At 30.3% G+C, this 19852-nt stretch overlaps 4 protein-coding genes across 5 annotated transcripts; all 4 read right to left on the bottom strand.

The window, feature by feature from the left end:
- Positions 1-4029: 4029 nt before the first annotated feature.
- LOC103847356 (probable glycosyltransferase At5g03795) lies at positions 4030-6938 on the bottom strand. The gene is given in 4 exon segments (XM_009124419.3): positions 4030-4925; positions 5019-5367; positions 5727-6037; positions 6448-6938. Coding segments are annotated over 4 exon segments (1575 nt in total). The 5' UTR covers positions 6697-6938; the 3' UTR covers positions 4030-4259.
- Positions 6939-10779: 3841 nt separating this feature from the next.
- On the bottom strand, positions 10780-15268 carry LOC103847355 (protein TERMINAL FLOWER 1). Its single transcript, XM_009124418.2, has 4 exons — positions 12381-15268; positions 12048-12109; positions 11841-11881; positions 10780-11748 (listed from the first exon to the last, which is right to left on the bottom strand). Exons 1-4 carry the CDS (start codon positions 12588-12590, stop codon positions 11525-11527), a joined length of 537 nt encoding a protein of 178 aa, XP_009122666.1. The 5' UTR covers positions 12591-15268; the 3' UTR covers positions 10780-11524.
- Positions 15269-15512: 244 nt separating this feature from the next.
- Positions 15513-16284, bottom strand: LOC103847354 (40S ribosomal protein S28-1). 2 transcript variants are annotated; one of them, XM_009124416.3, is made up of 2 exons: positions 16122-16284; positions 15513-15912 (listed from the first exon to the last, which is right to left on the bottom strand). In XM_009124416.3, exons 1-2 carry the CDS (start codon positions 16227-16229, stop codon positions 15709-15711), a joined length of 312 nt encoding a protein of 103 aa, XP_009122664.2. In that variant the 5' UTR covers positions 16230-16284; the 3' UTR covers positions 15513-15708. The 2 variants fall into 2 exon arrangements, with proteins under 2 accessions (XP_009122664.2, XP_009122665.1); XM_009124417.3 differs by having other exon boundaries at positions 16111-16146.
- Positions 16285-16674: 390 nt separating this feature from the next.
- LOC108870210 (F-box protein At4g00893) lies at positions 16675-19848 on the bottom strand. Its single transcript, XM_018655536.2, has 2 exons — positions 18548-19848; positions 16675-18170 (listed from the first exon to the last, which is right to left on the bottom strand). Exons 1-2 carry the CDS (start codon positions 18574-18576, stop codon positions 17138-17140), a joined length of 1062 nt encoding a protein of 353 aa, XP_018511052.1. The 5' UTR covers positions 18577-19848; the 3' UTR covers positions 16675-17137.
- Between the last annotated feature and the right edge of the window lie 4 nt (positions 19849-19852).

Below are 19852 nucleotides of genomic sequence, written 5' to 3'. Positions count from 1 at the left end.
AAATAGAAATACTCAATATAAAAAAAAGTAAATATTCTAAATATATAAATATAAGAATTATATATACAATAATAAGTAAATCCACAATTTTTTAAAAATGGAAAGAGTACATTAAATATTAAACATCTATCTTAAAATGTAAAATATAGATATTAAGTAAATAGAAAATATAAGAAAAAGAAATACACAACTTAAAAACAATGGAAAAAGTATATTAAGATTTAAACATCTATTTTAAAATGTAAAATATAGATATTACGCAAATAGAAAGTATAAGAAAAGGAAATACACAATTTAAAAAAATGGAAAAAGTACATTAGTATTTAAACATCTATCTTAAAATGTAAATCAATGTTAAAATATAAAATTATTAGTAAATAGAAAGTATAAGAAATAGAAATACACAATATAAAGAAAAATAAATAATAAGTAAATATATAATATAATCTCGAAAGATGACACGTGGCATAAAATATAGTTTTACATTTTAATTTTATTATTTTCGAAAATTATAAAAAAAATATTTAAACATACAGCTTAAAAAATGAAAAAACTACATTAAACATATGTAAGATTACTATTTTTAACTTAAAAAAAAAAGACGGCTTATCTCCATAATGTAACATTACCGTTTTATAAAAAATAAAAAACATTATATATAATTTCAAAAATAATAAATATATGTAAAACATACAACATAAAAATAGAAATACTACATTAAACATATGTAAGATTACCATTTTACATTTTTATTTTAAGAAAATAATATGTAAACATACAACATAAAAAATGGAAAAACTACATTAAACATATGTAAGATTACCATTTTTCACTAAAAAAAAGACGGCTTATCTCCATAATGTAACATTACTATTTTGTAAAAAACAAATTATATATAATTTCTAAAATAATAAATAATACGTAAACATACAACATAAAAAATAGGAATACTACATTAAACATATACAAAATTACCATTTTACATTTAAAAATAACAATAATATGTAAACATACAACATAAAAAATGGAAAAATTACATTAAACATATGTAAGATTACAATTGTTCACTAAAAAAACGGGTTATCTTCATAATGTAACATTACCATTTTATTAAAAAAAAGAAAAAAAACATAAATATAACTATTTGACTATTTGTCCAAGTTCTTCTATTAAACATTACCGTTTTACATTAAAAATGGAAAATACGTAAAGATTTAAACATCTATCTTAAAATGTAAAATATAGACATTAACTAAATATAAAGTATAAGAAAGAGAAATACTAAATATATAGAAAAATAAATAATAAGTAAATATTATAAATATATAAATATACAAATTATATATACAATAATAAGTAAATGCACAATTTTTTAAAAATGGAAATAGTACATTAAATATTAAACATCTATCTTAAAATGTAAAATATAGATATTAAGTAAATAGAAAGTATAAGAAAAGGAAATACACAATTTAAATAAATTGAAAAAGTACATTAGTATTTAAACATCTATCTTAAAATGTAAATCAATCTTAAAATATAAAATTATTAGTAAATAGAAAGTATAAGAAATAGAAATACACAATATAAAGAAAAGTAAATAATAAGTAAATATATAATATAAATAAATACCAAATTTAAAAAATGGGAAATTGAATTAAGATTTAAAAATATATATTAAAATTTAAAATATAGATATTACGTAAATAGAAAGTATAACAAATGGAAATATACAATTAAAAAAAATGGAAAACGTACATTAAGATTTAAACGTCTTTCTTAAAATGTAAAATAGAGATATTAAGTAAATGAAAAGTACAAGAAATGGAAATACATATACACGAAAATAAATAATAACTAAATAATGTGAATATATAATATATGAATTATATATGTAACAATAAGTAAATACACAATTTTTTAAAAATGGAAAAAGTTCATCAAGCATTAAACATCTATCTTAAATGTAAAATATATAATATAAGTAAATACACAATTTAAAAAAAATGGAAAAATTACATTAATATTTAAATATCTATTTTAAAATATAAAATATAGATATTACGTAAATAAAAATATAAGAAATGGAAATAAACATTTTAAAAAATGGAAAAAGTACATTAAGATTTAAGCATCTATCTTAAAATATATTTCTATCTTAAAATGGTAGTAAATTATATAAAAATGGAAATACCACATTAAACCAAAAAAAAATAAAAATGTATAATTTTTCATCAAGAAAGTCCCTATAAAACTCATTATTCCATCCACATCAACCTCACACTATTAAGGAAAATTTAAAGCACTTGAGCAAAAAAATGGTTTCACCATCAATTCTTGCCGTCCCAGAAACCTTTAATGATCTTGAATGAGATTTTTTTATAACAACAAACTTTTTGTTAGGTGGATTCATTGTTGGGAAATCCGCAACTTCAAAAAGCCAAACTTATTCATGGGAATTGAATTGCTTTTCATAGACTCAAAGGTATTCTTACAAATTTAAATTAATCTAATCCATAATTTTATTGTTAATATTCATACTAACTCTTTCATGATAAAACCAGTTCAGTTAATAAACATTCAAGCGTTTATCCCGAAACACTTTATTCATCGCCGAATCAGGTATTGGTTCATGTTGGTTTAGTATTGTTTTTGGTTTACTAACCGGTTTAGGATGGTCCTATTGTAAATATAATTTAAGTTGGTTTAGCATATATTATGTTTAAAATAACTTAAATTAAATAATAATAATATTATGCTTAAAATATAATTTTAGAGAGTTTTCAAATATAGTTTACAGAACAATATAGGTGATGAATTTAATTTATTAAATTCGTTTATTACTTAAAACTAAGTTTTTTAAAAACATACTGAGTTATAAATATCAATGATGGATTGGTGAGTATAACATGAAGAAAAAAAATATAAATATCTGATTTTCAAGATAAGAAATTCAGCTTTTATTTAGATACTCAATATATAATATCTTAAATTATTTTTTTAAAAATATACATAATTTATATATATATATATATATTAATCTTCCAAACTTAAACTATTATATTATATATGAATAATGTTTTTTAATAAAAATAATTTCCGATTTAAAATAAAAATAAAAATAACAAATGGTTATTTTCAAATAATGGATGTAATTTACATTATACTATCATTTAACAAGTATTAGATACGTTTTGATATATCATTATTTTCTATTTCCAGAAAACAATAAATTGTTAAACATCAATATCATCTAAGTTAAGTATACGAACAACACAAATTCAAACATCACAAAAAATATTTACATAACCATTATAATACAATAATTTAATCAAAAAATACAATAAAAATATTAAAAAGAATAGTTATATACTTAATATTTGAAAATAAAAGATATTTTTGCTAAAATTGTACTTACCTGGCCAAGGAGATCGACCATCTTTTTACGGATCGATCGAATGTTGAGCATGTGGTCGATCCGAAAATACACTGGAGTTTAATAAAATTTCTAAAACATTTATTCCAACACTCAAAAGATAGTTTTGATAACTAGATAGCCAATAAAATTACAAAAAGATATTTAAATAGTAAAAAATATGTTAATTTAACGTGTTAAAATTTAAAAATAAATTTTAATTATGACATGCATTTAACATTTATATAAATATATATCATAGCCTAAATATAAATAATTTAATAACTTAAATTAGAAAAAAATAAAAATCCCGGGCGTAGCCCGGGTTAATCCCTAGTTAATTAACAAAGTAAATAAAACATCAAATTTTCAGCTAGATTTCTCTTCGAATTTTCCTATTGACGCTTGATTATTTGTAAATAATAAATAAATAAATAAGAAAAAACAGTTTTTATGTACTCCCTCTGTTTTTTATTGTAAGTAGTTTTAAATGAATGCACAAATATTAAGAAAGTTGTTAATTTTTTCAAAAGTAGCATTTGATATATAAATTAGATGTAGTTAAACCAATCATAAATAAGTATCTATTATTTGATTGGTAACACTATAACCAATAAAAGTAAAAGTTACTTAAAATTATGAAAGCTATTTATATTTTGAAACAAACAAATTTTGCTTAAACTACTTACAATAAAAAACAGAGGGAGTATTACAAAATTAATGAAGAAAAACATTGAGCTTATTTGACCTGAAAACATTTATACAAGAACAATTTCCCTGACATTTTCGATTATTTTCATTTCACACCCCAAACAAACAAAAATCTACAAACCCACCCGTAAACTTATACCTCACGGATCCTCACATTCAACCTCCTTACCCAAATAGAATGAAGAATCATATGAAACACATCAAACCTCTTAGCCGGAGAGTTCACCTCAAAGTGCCGCCTAACCTTCAACACTCTCCGGTACATCCTTAGATACTGTCTAGGAGATATCGACGTCAAGATCGTTTTCAAATTTGGTATGTCCTCCACGGAAACAATAACCGAAAACGATGCCCAATTCAACACATCGCTGAAAGGAGGAACGTAACCTGAGTTTATCAAAACCGGAACACACCCCGAGTAAAGCGCCTCGACGATCCTAGGGCTAGCAACCTCGTAACCACTCGGACATATGCAGAACTTACTGTTCCGCATCATGTCCGAATAAGACGTTCCTTTAGGTAGATATTTGTGTACTCTAATGTCACTATCTTTGTTCTCCCAATGTTGGAGCAAGACCGGCCTTACCGGTCCGTGTACACCTCCTGCGAAGAAGGCAAGGATCGGACGGCTGGAAGGTGATGGGCCACCGACTAGTCCTTTTAAGGAACCTGTTAGTAGGTTGATCTCAGGTATGGAGACATCTTTTCTCGGTTTGAATCTCTCCGACGTGTTGGCATTGCATAGAGCTCGTATAGAGTTTTGTCCTAGATGTGGATGAGAAAAGCTTGCCTCAGGACCCTATACCAAAATGAAGTTCAAGATTATAACCGTATTAATATACAACAAGTAACGCCTACACGCACATATGCATAATTTATACTAGTAGCGTACCCAGTCATGGCAAGACAGTATGAAATGGTCAGCTCCGATGCTACGGTTCCAATACGGGTACTTATCGCCCACAAGATCAATGTAGTCCCTGACGGTTTTTCGAATGGGGCTGAAATCGTGAGAGTCGCGTTCATACACATATCTTACCATCTTGACAACACTGAGAGGTAAATAAAAGGCGTGGGCCTTTTCTGGATTATTGGTACGGAAACGTGTATTTGTTTCCATCTCGTAGATGAAGTTTCCTTCCATAGAGTATATGCTTTTGCATGGACCATCGTGGAACAACGGTGGCTCACCTTCTTTGTAAACAAATATTTTGAACTGTTTCTCCATTTCCAAGTAGCTCCTAACCAATCCAAGACAAATATGATTAAAAAAAGCATTAGCACGTCGTGATCATGCGTATCATACCTTTTTCTACATTACATGAATAACAATTTATGCACATTTATAGAAGTTTTTTTTCCTTCTATACGTTTCTCTACGTTAATTGTGAATTGTGTTTTATATCTCCAACACGTTTGGCTTAGAATTTAATTAATTCAAATAAATTCTTAATTAACGAGAGAATAAATTCATGTTTCCAATCCGTTTTGACTTTTAATTAAATTCAAATAAATGCTAAGCGAATCTAAATGTTTTGGAACTTCAAACCATCATAATTAAAACATGACAAAAAGATGGTAGTAGTATCATTTTACTTACCGATGAAAGGCCTTGGCATTCCAATACATCGGGCCAAGAGGTGCATAATCCGGGTCGTCCAGGGGATCGTTCATCGAAGCGGCTTTAATGGCGACTCGAGCCTTCTGTGAATTCAGTTCGATTGTATTCAATATTTATTTAGTTGATGTAGAATGTTATGAATGTATAAAACACAATCTTCACCAACGGGTTGTTGATTATTGCTGATAACTCTTTTTCTTCATTAGTTTCAATGATGCCGTAGAGGTGACGTTACTACTCGTTGAAGCAATGTTGGTAGGGTTCAATTGAATTGTCCGATTGTAGTTACCCTGTTTCAATATTTATTTAGTTGATGTAGAATGTTATGAATGTATAAAACACAATTTCACCAACGGGTTGTTGATTAATTAGCTGATTGTTAGACCACCCGACCGCACAACATATCATAAAACATTTCTCCATAATCTTTGTTCATTAATTTGGTTTTGCCGACCCGTTTCTCATCCTCAGTAAAAACAATTATAATTTACAGTTAACAAAGTATTATAAACAGTTGTCTGTAGTTTGACCCAGACTTTGAAACATAAAATTTAAAACAAATATTTGTTGGTAGTGTAGAATTAGAAAATAAATAGATAAATATTTTTAAAAGGCAGACTAAAAAGAAAAGACATGCAAAGATAGGAAGATGTAGAAACAAGAAAGGAATAATTTGATATTCCTAAGTGATTTCTCTAACCTGAATAGATTCCGCGTTAGTTGATAAAGATGATGTTGGTGGCGACGGAGATGGTGCCGCCGGAGGCAGAGATGGATAAGAAGGAAGAGGAGGAGATATTTGATTAGTGGACAAAGATGTCAAGAAAGATGTTGGATTTACAAAGAGGAAACCAGAGACGACAACAAGAGGAACCATGAAGAGAAAGAGTTTTGCTGAGGAACATGCAGACATCATTTTACACTTCCCATCAACATTTGCATCTCCCATTTCTCTCTGTCTTAATTATCTTTTCTTAGAAGAAGATGATAAAGACTGAAGAAGAAGACAAAGAATCAAAGCAAAGAAGTTTTTTTTTATAATTAATTCACTTTTATTCTTTCGGTTTTTGCAGCATATCAAGAGGGTTTAAAGCCGGTGAATTGAAGAATAACATTTGGTAATAAGTGGTTGCTCCCTCGTGCCAAGCGTCATCGTTCCACATTCTCTTTACTTCTCACATGCAAACTTCTCTCTATTTCCTTTGTTTACCCCAAACTTCTTAATTCTATCAAACCAAAACTCTGGTATATAATTAAGATCATCTATATTGGAAAGTTATTAAATAACAAAACAAACTAAAAATAAAAGCAAGTCAAATGTCAATATCTCAAATGCTTGGAATTTCATTCAAAAATATTTTGAAATATCTCATTTGATTTTTACTCGAGTAGAGCTATTAACATTTAAGATTTTTTGTCATTTTTTGTTAGATATTCGTAAATGAAAATGTTCTAACAGTTTACAATATTTACAAACGGAAAATACCTAAAACCAATTTGCACAATTCTACACACAAAAAGCGCAATTGTCGACCATTGGCTAGAAAATTCAATGTAAACCGTAGAATGGAAAATTGGTACATTATAGGAATGTTTTAGTTACTTGGATGATGGCAGGATAAAAGTTCATGAGACGATCTGTGTATCGATCAAGCGTGAAAATCCGGTTAAGGATCCTGAAAAGTATATATATATATATATATATATGTTTTTTTGGTAAGAATATATTTCTCTCACGTTAGAGTTAAAGCCATGATCAATAGAGTAGCAAAGGATATATGCATGCATTAAAAAATATCAGTGAATTTTCTAATTAATTATGATGTATAAAGTATTTGTTAGAACTACTAAGAATAAAGTATCCTCGTATCACTTATGATTATGTCATTAGTTACATTAATCTCTGTAATCTCTATTGATTATGTCATTTAGTTATGTTTTATGCCTATGTAGTACTCTTTCAATCAATAGTCTTCTCTTCAAGCTTAAAAGTTAAAACTCAGTAAAACCATCTTCAATCTAAGCAAGAATATTGGTTGAAATGTGCTAAGTAAACAGATATTTGTACTTGCTGATATAGAAAAGCAAACAATATATTATGGTTTAACCTTACGGCATTTTCGGTAGATTCTATAGTAACGTAGCAGTGGGGATAAGATGTTTTACCTTTGATACGCAATGCATCCACAAGAATGCATAATCAGTAGAGCCCGCACTTTTCATGCAATCACAATAAATAAAAAATATTCATACTTCGAGATATTTCGTTCAGTAGCTTATAGTCGGTTGAGTTTAATTAGTCAAAAGATCTACTAAGATCACACGTGTTTAGCATGTAAATGAAACTAACTTCCACTTAACCTTTACTTTTCTTTTCCATCTTAACAAACCTTTTTGTTTTCTTCCTCGAGTCTCCTACGTCATTTCGTTTCGGTTTTCCAACAAGTGTCGTACTAAACCAAATGAAACCAAAAACTCTAATTTGCCAAGCTGGCTTTTCGTTTTGTTACAAATTTTAAATTGAGTAAATCGAGTGCATTTATCTGTACCACTTTCAACATCACTTTTCTTCTTCCGGTTTAGGCTCCTACCGGGTCAATTTCCTTGGTGGTAACTTTTATACATCAGTGAGATTAATGAACGAGAATACTCTCCTATAAATTGTGGCCTGCGAAATTTATACAAGAGGAAAAAAAAATACAAGAGGAAACAAAGATTGGGTTTTTGGATTTGAAAAATTACATACCCGGTCCGGCCCGATACGTAGTTTGATGGTATGTGTGGATCACATAATCACATTCACACCGTGTTGTTAACTGTTATACATTTGGTAGACTGGGAAATGGGAATAAACAATATACTTAGCGTATACAATGATTTCAAAAATCTGTATTACTAACCGGAACTTCCGTACTAATTTTTCTGTGTAAATCAGAACCAAGATTGTGAACAGCGAAGGTGTCACTGCTGTTTAATACTCTCTTTATTAACCTTTGGACTCTCCCAAAAGACAAGTTTCTTGTAATTTTTATTTTAGTCGCAAGTTGATTCTTCCCAACGAAAGTCTTTTCAGATTGCATAAGACAGTAAATTTTTTTGAACCTTTACCATAGAAAGGAAAGTAAATCCAAATAAAGTAAGAGATGCATGTTGTTCTGCAGCTTTACGCAGTACAAAAGCATTGCAGAAGAAGCTCCTACAATTTAAAGATATTTTTATAAAAACGGGGTTACTTAAGTTTTCGTTTAATATACATGATTATATTTATAATTGAATTTTGTTTTGTAATCATCTTAATTTGTAGTTCTAATCTATTAGGGGTTGTATTAATTTATAAAAGTATTAATATGTAATTAGATTTTGATAAGTCACATGCAAGAGATATATTGAAACTTACGGAGACATGTATTTACTTACTGTTTACAAAAGGACTTCCCCCATTTGAGACAAGATGTATGCTGTAAATGTCCTTTCACATTATGTTGTTTACTTCTTGTGGAGCACATTCGAACTCATCAAATCCAAAATAATACGAGGATATATCAAACCTGAACACATGATTCTTGAGGGGGGCCTGGCACTACTTAACGACACGTCAACCAATCAAATTTAGACAGCCTTTATATATTAGAAAACCGTAATTTCTTAAAAAGATTATAATCATCAGGCCTTTATACGAAGGACCAGTGGATTTGGTCCAAGGGTTAGTATAATAGTATGTTTCTTGTTTCCTTAATTTGTTATGACATGAAACATGACAGGTCGTCTCTTTTAATTTCAAGGTTATTGCATGTTGGTTTGTCCTCGACATTCATCCTAAACCGAAGTATGGCGGCTAATGATTTGCACTGCTGGTTAATCACCAGCTTTACGGTTTCGTACCGGTGAAATAGAAGATTTCACGATGTACGTACTTGTACATATTTTCTATGTACCGATAGATATAACTATTTAATTAATGTGTGATTTGAATGATGTGATTCTTACATGTAATCCAGTGATGGCCAAGTTATTTTGCTTGCGGTGTAGTAGAAACTAGAAACCGAACCCTCGAGAAAGATTTATGCGTGTGAATGATTAGCGTCAACATATATTTATATGCCTTAAGTAAAAATCATGAGCCAACAATTTTTAGTTTATGACCCCATAAGCGTAGTTCAAAGCCGATCGATTCGTACCCAAAAACACTGACACAATTTTTTGGCAATGAGTATTCTAGATGTAGCAAATTTTGAGTAAACCCAGGGATGGAACAGAGCACGTGTTGATATCAATATAATAAAAAAGAGGGCCAGTCCTTATTGTAACATACTATTAAAAGGTGTTTCTTCTTTTTGGAAAATGATTTAGCTATGAAAATAACCATAAGTGGCTAAACAAAATACATGCACATTATGTCTTACTGCGATAATACTCTATGTCTCTATGCATAGTTCACAGTCTCTTTTTCAGGCAAATCCTAAAGTCTTTGCATGCCCTTGATTTGGTAGCGAAATCCATTTGCTCTTAGGTGTTAAGTCCTGGAAGCAATCATTGAATGAGACTGTGGTATAAGTTAACACACATGGGTAGGTAACCCTTATCCTTTCCAATTCTTAAACTACAGATTTATAACCGAAATTCGATCATTTCCCTTAATCATCTGAACGAAGATGATTATACTATTTGGTATTATTTTCACAAGCAAGAGTCCAAACTATATAGTAATCTAACAAACTCCAAACAAGTTAGTAATATTTTGCTAAATTGTTGATTTGATAGCCAATATACATGTAGAGAAGTAGTAGTCGCCAGGGATGGAGGATAAGTGTAACAGTACTTAGCCGCTAACCACTCTAATAGCGACACGTTACCTTTCTTGAGTTTACCGTTGAAATAATAAAATTTCCCACTTGCATCCCTCCAACATGGGGCTCTATAATCCATGCCGTACACCCAAAATGGCCAATCCATTTTAATATTTTTCTTTATTTGAACATTGAATGTAGAATGTAACTTGTTGTTGCTAGAAGTATAATATTGATTCATTTATTTTGGTGGAAAAAGTAAATATTATATATATCAGCATTTTTATGATTTAAAATTTGTAGTAGTGTTGTCACAGACTCACAGTCGTGCTAATAGATTCGATCAGTTGCAATGAAATGTGTTTTTTTTTTTCAAATTCATGATAAAAAGTTATTCCTTTATACCATGCACGTTGGTTAGAAGTTAGAACTTAGTAATGTACCCAGTAAATTAAATATTATCATACTCAAAGAAAAAGCAATTGTAGTAGAACACTAGCTAGATTTATTCACTATATATTTACATTTTCTCAAAAGATACACAAGTTTGGTGTACTAGCATTTAGGGAGCCGCAACGTATTTCTATACAATACCAAACACTGAACATGTGAGAAAGATAGCTAGACATAATGATAACTGATAATATTCGGATCGCCGAGTGAGAAGGAGCGTCCTATTATAGGTGGTCACCAAGGTCTTGTCACTTTGACCAGAACTATTTTTGTTTGTTTACAATTTTGTTTTTCTGTTTTCCATGTATCATATATCATATAATGAGATTAACTCGATTTGACCTATCGAGACATATATAAGGGTTTAGAACAGAAATAAAATACGGGAATTTAATCTCCTATAATGAGATTAAATATATATACGAAAACAATATTTTATTAAAAATACGGGAATTTAGAACAGAAATAAACATGGATAATTAAGAACAGAGATAAACATGTTATCATTTTTTATGCATTTGATGGACATAGACGTAATTAACGTCTGCGAGATGCGGTTTCTCTCTGAGCGTTAAAGAAGACAGCCGCGACAGGGAGACCAAGATCATTCTCGATCGCAAATTCGCGAGTGTTGAACTGATCCCTCGAAATAATATTGCTTGGGAACTTAACACGTCTTTGCTTCTGCCTGAACAGAACAAAAACGTACCTGTGTATCCCTATGTTTGGCTTTGGCAGCTCATAGCTCACCACCTCTTTTCCTACAATTTCAGTTCAATTATTTTTAATACTTATTTGGATATATCTTTTATTGTAAGTATTTTAAACCACAAAATTCATGACGAGCCCATACCAAATGTAGCATCTGTTGTGCCGGGGATGTTCATGACGAGCCTGTTGAAATATTTACATGCAATTATTTAGTGCTGTGATGGAAGACTATGACCAACTCAACTCAAGTTTATAAAAAAATAATGTAGAGATGGTTATTAATAATTCAAATGAAATACATATGACCGAGATATGGGCTGAAAATGAAACGACAAGAATTTGAACGTACCAATGCAGGCGTTCTTTTAGAAAGGGGTCACTAGGATTTGGAACATCAGGGTCTGTCATCACCTGTTTTGCAATTCAGTTGCTATTACCATCAATGAAGAAAAGAAAAAAAAATGATAAAAGTACATAACAGCATCATACTATTTTACTAAAAGGTACAATATATAAGATTATTGATCAGACTCTCTTTTTCATCATGGAGTCAGAAAATAAATGACTTATGAGATGAAAAGATACTGAGTGATATGTTTTGGCACAAGATATTAGAACTATACAACCAGCAATCCTATCATTATTGATAATTTTAAAATAATTTAAACATATGTTTACATACCAGGGTGAAGAAAGATCTGAGATCACCATCATGTATCTCAACCCTAGGCTTGGAGGAGACAGCTAAAGGCAAAAACTCATGGCCATTGGAGACTTGCTTCTTGTTGTAACTCACGTTCATTTTAATTGTTGGAGTGAAATTATCAAGAACATCTCCGACCACTCTTCCCACTATCAATGGCTCTATCACTCTAGTTCCCATATTCTCCATTTTTATTTTGTAAAGGTTTCTTTCTCTTTCTAAACAACTGTGGGTTTTAAAGTGAGCTTAGGGAAAGAGAGATATTTGTAGTGGTGTTTGATACCAAAGGCAACCAAGACATCTATTTATAGGGCTTTTGTAAGCTGGAGAGAGATCGATGTTAGGGGCCAAGCTTTCTCTATCTATCATGGTTGTAAGATTCGGACAAATCTAAAGAACAAATAGTCATCTACTGCCAATTATGTATCTTTCATAGTAGGAAAATAAATTAGTGAGAACTAATGAGTCATTGATTTTAAGGTTTATTTTATGGTAAAATTTTTACTGAAATAAATATGATGGTCATAATCGGAACCATTTAAAGAAATGTGACCATCATATGTTGACTGTGTTTTTAGTTTGGACTACAGGATTGACCTCACATAGTCCAAGTTTTTTTTTTTTTAAATGTAATATCAATAGATTTCAATAGCAATATATCTAATGTAGTTTTAAAACTTACTAATTGGATTAATTAATATGATTTATTAGAATGATTGACAATATGGTCCAATTTACAATAAAACGAAACGCGTATTACAGGTTAACTAATGTGACTTATTTCACGAATGTCTTAGTTATCACTTATCATACTCATATTTATATCACGAATGTCTAAATTTAACTAAAATTTTCAGTGTATAAATATATCAAAAATATGTAATAGAAGTGTTTTTAAAGTACATATTTGATCCCTTTTCCCAATCATTGTCCTTTTTCTTTCTCATTTCACGTGCTGAATGTATATAGAGATTTTTTTTTTTTGAAATATATCTTATGTATATAGAGATTTCAAATAGTTTTTTTTTAGATTTCAGTACATAGACTTAAAATTTTCTGCAGTTAGCGACTTATTACATATAGAAATTCGACGTTCTAGTCTTGATGTGTTCATTAATCATTAGTGTAGAACGTAGCTTAAAAATACAATACGTCTTATTTCTTAGAGTTTTTCATGGCCGGGCCTGAGCGTAGCTTAAGTCATACACACGATTTTAAGATCGAAAGATAAAAAATGATACAACGTGCAGAAAATATTTTGTCGATCAAAGCATATATCTTTCATATGAGAAAGCAAATCGGAAACACAAAGCGATTCAACCAATACGGTGTGTTACCATCTAACTTATAGTGAAAGCGTATTTGTCCTTTTCTGCTGTTCTTATACCTACTTATAACTATCATCTTTTACATTCTTTTCTTCTACCGTTAACAAACTCATGCGGTTTCATGTGACCAGTGAGATTCATTCTTAATTTCTTTTTTTACTTCTTTTTCCCGGTAAACCTCATTCTTATGTTTTGTTTGTCAGCATATATCATTCTCATGTTAACTTCATGATTTCAAGTCAACCCATATGAACAAGACCTTTTATATATCAATAAACTCGCAAAATCGGTGTCCATTAACTTACAGGATTCTAAAAACCTTTAGTGACATCAAGAACAAAAATATCCAAGACTTTATATATCTCGCTGAATAATTAACTCGATCTCCTTTTACACGTCCATGATTTCGAAAAAAATATCACTATAATATTTAAGTGGCAAAGATTAAGAAATTGTTATATTAACATTCTTATCGTACTTGATTCTTTTACAACCACGGATAAAATTATTGCCCAGAGGTCATTTCACTGTCGTAAGATGGGATTTTTTGTCATTTTGTATTAAGAATAAACCTAATTAAAACAAAAATGGTAACTTCTATGAATTTAAATACCATTTATCATAGATCGTACAAAATGCATATTAAAAAGTAACAAACCAAAGATTAATGAAAAATATCGATCGCAGAATTTGGGACTCCTCACTCGTGGAACGACAACGCATCGATTCTTCAAAAGAAACATCAATGGAAAACTTATTTATCGAAAATCATTTACACCAAGAGTTTACGTGAAGAACCGATTCTTATAGTGTAGACTGTATTGTATGATTTGTACATGTGTAATGTACAGTATGATGTAATTCTATAACCTTACAGAAGTTCCACACACATATTTGTCAATCATGAGATTCATAATCATACCATATATACAATTCTTGTGGAACCTACAAAAATCTGTAAAAATGCATTATTAAAAGCTTATTAAAAACAAAAAAAGCTTTATGTAGCAGAGATTCTAAACAATTGTTTATATATTTTTCTTAAATAGGCAAATCTTGATCGAGAATTTACCTCAGTTTGGGTAATTGAAACAAGAATAAAGGCACAAACCAAAATGGATAACTTATTACATACGCTTGTTTATATAATCACATACGTGATTAAAAAAAATCAAATATTTCAAATCAAAACATCAATAAGACAAGTAGACAATGTAACAATTAGCTTAGCAAGCTACACAAAATGAGTTATGACCCCAAAACTACCAACCGAATCTTCTCAATCTCCGGGCTATTGCCTCTAACCCCGGCATGATATTTTCTGCCATTGCATCTGAAAACAAAAGACATTTCTGGATTCTTCGTATTGAATGATAAGAACTACAAAATGGAATACACAAAGAGTGACAAGTAGTGATGTTACGATCAGCCACAAACCCTTGGACCTTTAGGGTATTTTTCTGCATGGAAAGTTAAAAGGCCACTCCAAACTGACCCGTTTCATGTCTAACCCCCTTACAGGTCTAGACGAAGTCCACCCATAGGGTTAAAACCATTGTCAGGCCTCAAACGGATTAAAGCCATAAGATTGTGATCAAGTATAATACATTTCGGTTCACAAGCAAGTTTGAAGCAGAGAAGAACTTGGGCACCATTTATGTTATGTATTACATGTAAAAAGGCTTGTAGATATCTGAGGTTAATTAAACTCGGTTAAGCAGGCCAGGGGACCAGTGCAGTGTAGATGGCATCACAGTGCCATGATATAAACAAGTTAAGAACATAACCAAAGTAATGATTTGAAACAAACAGATAAGAATAGACTTTGAATACCAAAATACACCATATCAATCCAGCCACTGTCTCATAGCAACAAACCAAAGCATAATCACTAAACCGCTCACAGAGACCATAAAGACAAATAAGTAGACATTGTTCTGTTTTCTTTTCTCCAACTTGTAGAAAAATAAAAAGGCGAATCAACGAAGTCTCCTGGCTTCTCTCTCAGACTCTAGCAAGGTGAGGATATCGCCTTCTCTCACGGGTCCCTTAACGTTTCTCATAATATAACGATCAGAGTCTGTGAACTTCACTCGAACCTGCGTCACCTGACCCCTTGACCCAGTGCGTCCCATCACTTTCACCACCACGGCGTGCTTAATCTGAGAATCCATTCTGCTTGACTATACAGAAACCATGATAAAACAATTGAAGTATTAATCTAATCATATTTATGAATCATTAATCATTAAACAATTGAATCATTCTTGGGTTTCATTTTACCTAACGAACATAGCAGAATTCTAAACAGATTCAAGATTATTTAGCAGACAAATTTAAGAGATTGCAAATCAATACAAGCAGAAGAAGGTTGTACATACGATGAACAAACCTGTAGAAACCGCGGTTCGCGGAGGCTAGAGAGCTTAGCGGCGATAAGCAAAGAGTCAAAAACCCTAAAAGTTTCCAGAGAAGAGAGTACAAAGTGTGTTATCTTCATGTTTTATACTGCGACTTGGTTAACAAACCTCGACTCGGTCCGCATCGGTTCACTATTTTTCTCAGCTGGTTCATTAATTTAAGCCGATTCTTTGAACTAAACCAAAGTTTTACTTTCAGTCTATCGGAGTTTAGTGTTTTTAAGAGTACTAGATTTGTTCTTCTTCACTTATTTATTAGCCATGCTTGTTGGTCAGATTTTCTAAACCTCATGCTATTTTTGGATGTACAATTGACTCAATAGTGGCATTAGTTAATAAAATAGCATTTATTTTTTTTGAATGCAGAAGTATATTTTAGTCAATGGTATATAATATATTTTGAGCTTGAAAATTAATGATTCACCAAAATAACTGAAAAATTCAAAGTTATTAGTTATGAACACCCTCACAATTTAATTGCTTAGCAAAATTCGTACATTGACTAATAGGTTTTTTGACCTTATGTTTTAATTTTTTGAAAAGGTTTTTTCAGAATTTAGTGTTAATTTTTGGTGTTATTACAAAATTCATCTTATTAGAATTTCTATTGCAACATAAGATCAAATGTTTTTTCATCAACATAAGATTAATGGTTTATCTTTAGGGTTTATAGACATTTGATCTTTTTACAAATAATACAAACAAAAAGGATATTAGAGCAATAACCTTTAGTATTCTGATATATTTTTAAGAAACACTAATTCTGTATTAAGTCGTAAAAAACAAAAAAAAAACATTGTTATGATTTTTGGATAATCAATTGTAAGTACAGTAAATTATTCTTTTCCAAATTATTTTATAGATTTAGCAGAAACATAGATATAACTGAAATGTATAATAAAATAAAACAAAACCAACTTGACAACAATAAACCAGAAACAACAAGAAAATAAAAGTTTTGCAGAGCTATCTTTGTCAAATGCTTGACTCAAATAAAATCTATGCATTGTTTGGGAGGTTCAATCCAAACACATTGATATTTGGGATGTCTATCCCAAAACGGAGTGCCTGAATCATTTGTGAGATACTTTTCTCCATCAAAAAAATAAGTTTTGATCATCGGGTGAGGTGCATTGGATAAGAGTAGCTTGTTTCTCAAACTGGTTGGAAGGTCTGATCTACATACAGATCCGCAAGAAGCCCCGAAGATCGTTGACGTTTCATCAATTTTGTCCTTCTCTTCCCAACTCCAACCTTTATCATTTCGATTTAATCTAAAAAATCGTAGCTTCTCACCACCTGTTTTTACGAAGAAGATATCTCCTTTTATCTCTACAAAGTAACATCCAGATGAAAGTTCGAGGCTCCTATCATATTCTGCCATGTGGTTGACCAAGGTTCGGTTGGATGGATCAAAAACCGGAATCCAATCTAACCAACCAAAACAGTGAACGAGACCTTCCAAAAAAATAATATTGATTTTAGAAGTGAAAAGACCTCCAAAACTCTTAAAATGAGTAGTCTCCCATTTGGTTTCTCCAATCTTAAGAGTGTTGATTCCAACAAAGTTGTTGTCTCTGTCGATGTTTGTCACACCAAAAACCAAACAACCTTCTGACGTGGGTGCACATGTGAAAGCCGCAGATTCGTTATAATCTTCGCAACTAGGCAGATTTATAAGCTTTCGAGTAAATGGGTTGAAGAAGAATGACTCGGATGAACCATCTTTGTACATAAGCAACCAACCATCTTTTGCGTGATAGACCGACATGCCTATTATTTCTGGGATATATGTGAGGTATGACATCCTCTGCATGGGATCATACCACTCACAAGGCCCTCTATGTGATGTTAAAGAGTATTTCATAAACCATGGACGACGGTTATTCATCAGACAAGAAACACTAGATTCATACCATGCCTTACAGACTGCGGATGCACATATGGTATCTTTCACAAGGAGACGAAACATTACCAATCTCAAAAGTTCAGGAAGAAGATTCGACCAATCTATCCTCACCCTAATGAAGACATTAACACAAAGGAAAATGGTTTGTCATTTTATGTATTATTCACTATGTAATATTTATGTTTATTTTGAAATATTTGATTAAACTGGAAGATATGACATTAACTAAATAAAAGAATGATGTAAATTTTCATGTATTTATATATGAAAAACTTAGATTTATAACAAAATTAAAGCATAAATTACTAATATTTAACCATGAGCATAATTTTTTTAACAATATATATATAAAAATTCTGTTATCTGATTCAACCAAAAATAAAAAATAAACCACTCTTAATTTTAAGAGAAAATAATCAATTTTGACAGATTTTCTTATTAATATTGTAGAATAAGAAATAGAAAAACAAAAAAATCCTAAAAACTTACATAGGGCGGTTAGGTCTCTCATCTGCCATAGTGAAATACGAAGAAGATGAAAACAAATATCTTTAACTTTTATTATTTAGGAAGTGAAGTTTTTAAAATAAGGTGTAGATATCTGTCATATAACAACAGCTAACAAGTCTTATATACACATTAAGACTCCCATATAAACTTAAGACTCGCACGCTTTCGCAGAAAAGTCAATAACTTTTTTTGGAAATACAATAAAATTCAACATAATAATTAGTATGATAATGCAAACATAGAAATACATTAAATTTCAAATGTTAGTGTATTTTGAATATTAATTAATTTTTTGCCAAATGTTAAATGGTCAACTTTTGATTGAATTGGGTTCTTTTCCTGTGTTATTCAATAATATATTTTAATAGAATTTAAATCTAAGTAAAATTTAATGTTATTCAAATGATGATTCTAAATTCTATTTTAAAATCTAGTATTATTGGATATGGTATTTATAAATCTAATTTAAATTGGTATTATTCAGCGAATAATTTAAATCTAAAATTTAAAATTTAGTGTTATTCAACTTCAAAGAATTTAGAAAGATTTGGTATTTAAAATTGATTTCAAATCATTTGTGGTGGATTTCGATGAATAAATAATTGAAATCTAAATCTAAGGTAAACTGTAGAGATTTTAGAATTCATTGACTAAAAACTATATTTACATTTGGAATTTTATTTGATTGCAAAACTTGAAAATTGATTTTAAATCACCTATTGAATAACACTAAGGTAATCTATTGAAAGCTTTTGTTTGAATTAATTTTATTTAGTATTTTTTTCTTTTGCAATTCAAAATGCTTATATTTGAAGACTAAACAGTATTTGTATAGACCCTAAATCTAATTTTTTTTTTTTGTCAACATGACACTAACTATGTGGAAATGGATAATCAAACCAGGGAAATTGAATTAACATAAGCCACAACTGAAACTAGACTCCGATCACCACATGCAAACTTGTCTGGCATTTTAGGCATAAATTGGCACCTAACCAAGTTATTCTCATTACACTCCAAACGTTCTATATGTAATCTTGACGATTTTCAAAGAAAAACAACCCATCTTAGTCTCTAATTTTACTGAGGGAAGTTTTTTGTTTTGTTTGGGAGGCGGATTAGAAGCAGTTAACTAACATTGATCCGTCTTCATAGCAAGCAACAAAGTTGCTGCACCTTGTAATCATAAACTAGAACTCGGACCCGGACCACTTCTTCACCATCTCTCTCAGTCAACCTATTTCCTTCCATCGCATGTTTATGTCACAATCTGTTTGGTTTATA

Source organism: Brassica rapa, chromosome A10 (assembly GCF_000309985.2).
Source record: "Brassica rapa cultivar Chiifu-401-42 chromosome A10, CAAS_Brap_v3.01, whole genome shotgun sequence".
Classification (NCBI taxonomy): Eukaryota; Viridiplantae; Streptophyta; class Magnoliopsida; order Brassicales; family Brassicaceae; genus Brassica; species Brassica rapa.
This window is presented reverse-complemented; position numbering and strand designations above follow the sequence as displayed.

What these genes read in the sequence shown, in the direction of transcription:
- LOC103847355 (XM_009124418.2), bottom strand. Translation starts at nt 12,590, where the DNA reads ATGGAGAATATGGGAACTAGAGTGATAGAGCCATTGATAGTGGGAAGA. An exon ending in TCAGATCTTTCTTCACCCTG is followed by an intron (nt 12,110 to 12,380) that starts GTATGTAAACAT and finishes ATTGCAAAACAG; the next exon opens with GTGATGACAGACCCTGATGT. An exon ending in CTAAAAGAACGCCTGCATTG is followed by an intron (nt 11,882 to 12,047) that starts GTACGTTCAAAT and finishes ATATTTCAACAG; the next exon opens with GCTCGTCATGAACATCCCCG.
- LOC103847354 (XM_009124416.3), bottom strand. Translation starts at nt 16,229, where the DNA reads ATGAAGATAACACACTTTGTACTCTCTTCTCTGGAAACTTTTAGGGTT. An exon ending in GCGAACCGCGGTTTCTACAG is followed by an intron (nt 15,913 to 16,121) that starts GTTTGTTCATCG and finishes GTTTCTGTATAG; the next exon opens with TCAAGCAGAATGGATTCTCA.
- LOC108870210 (XM_018655536.2), bottom strand. Translation starts at nt 18,576, where the DNA reads ATGGCAGATGAGAGACCTAACCGCCCTAT. An exon ending in GAGAGACCTAACCGCCCTAT is followed by an intron (nt 18,171 to 18,547) that starts GTAAGTTTTTAG and finishes TGTCTTCATTAG; the next exon opens with GGTGAGGATAGATTGGTCGA.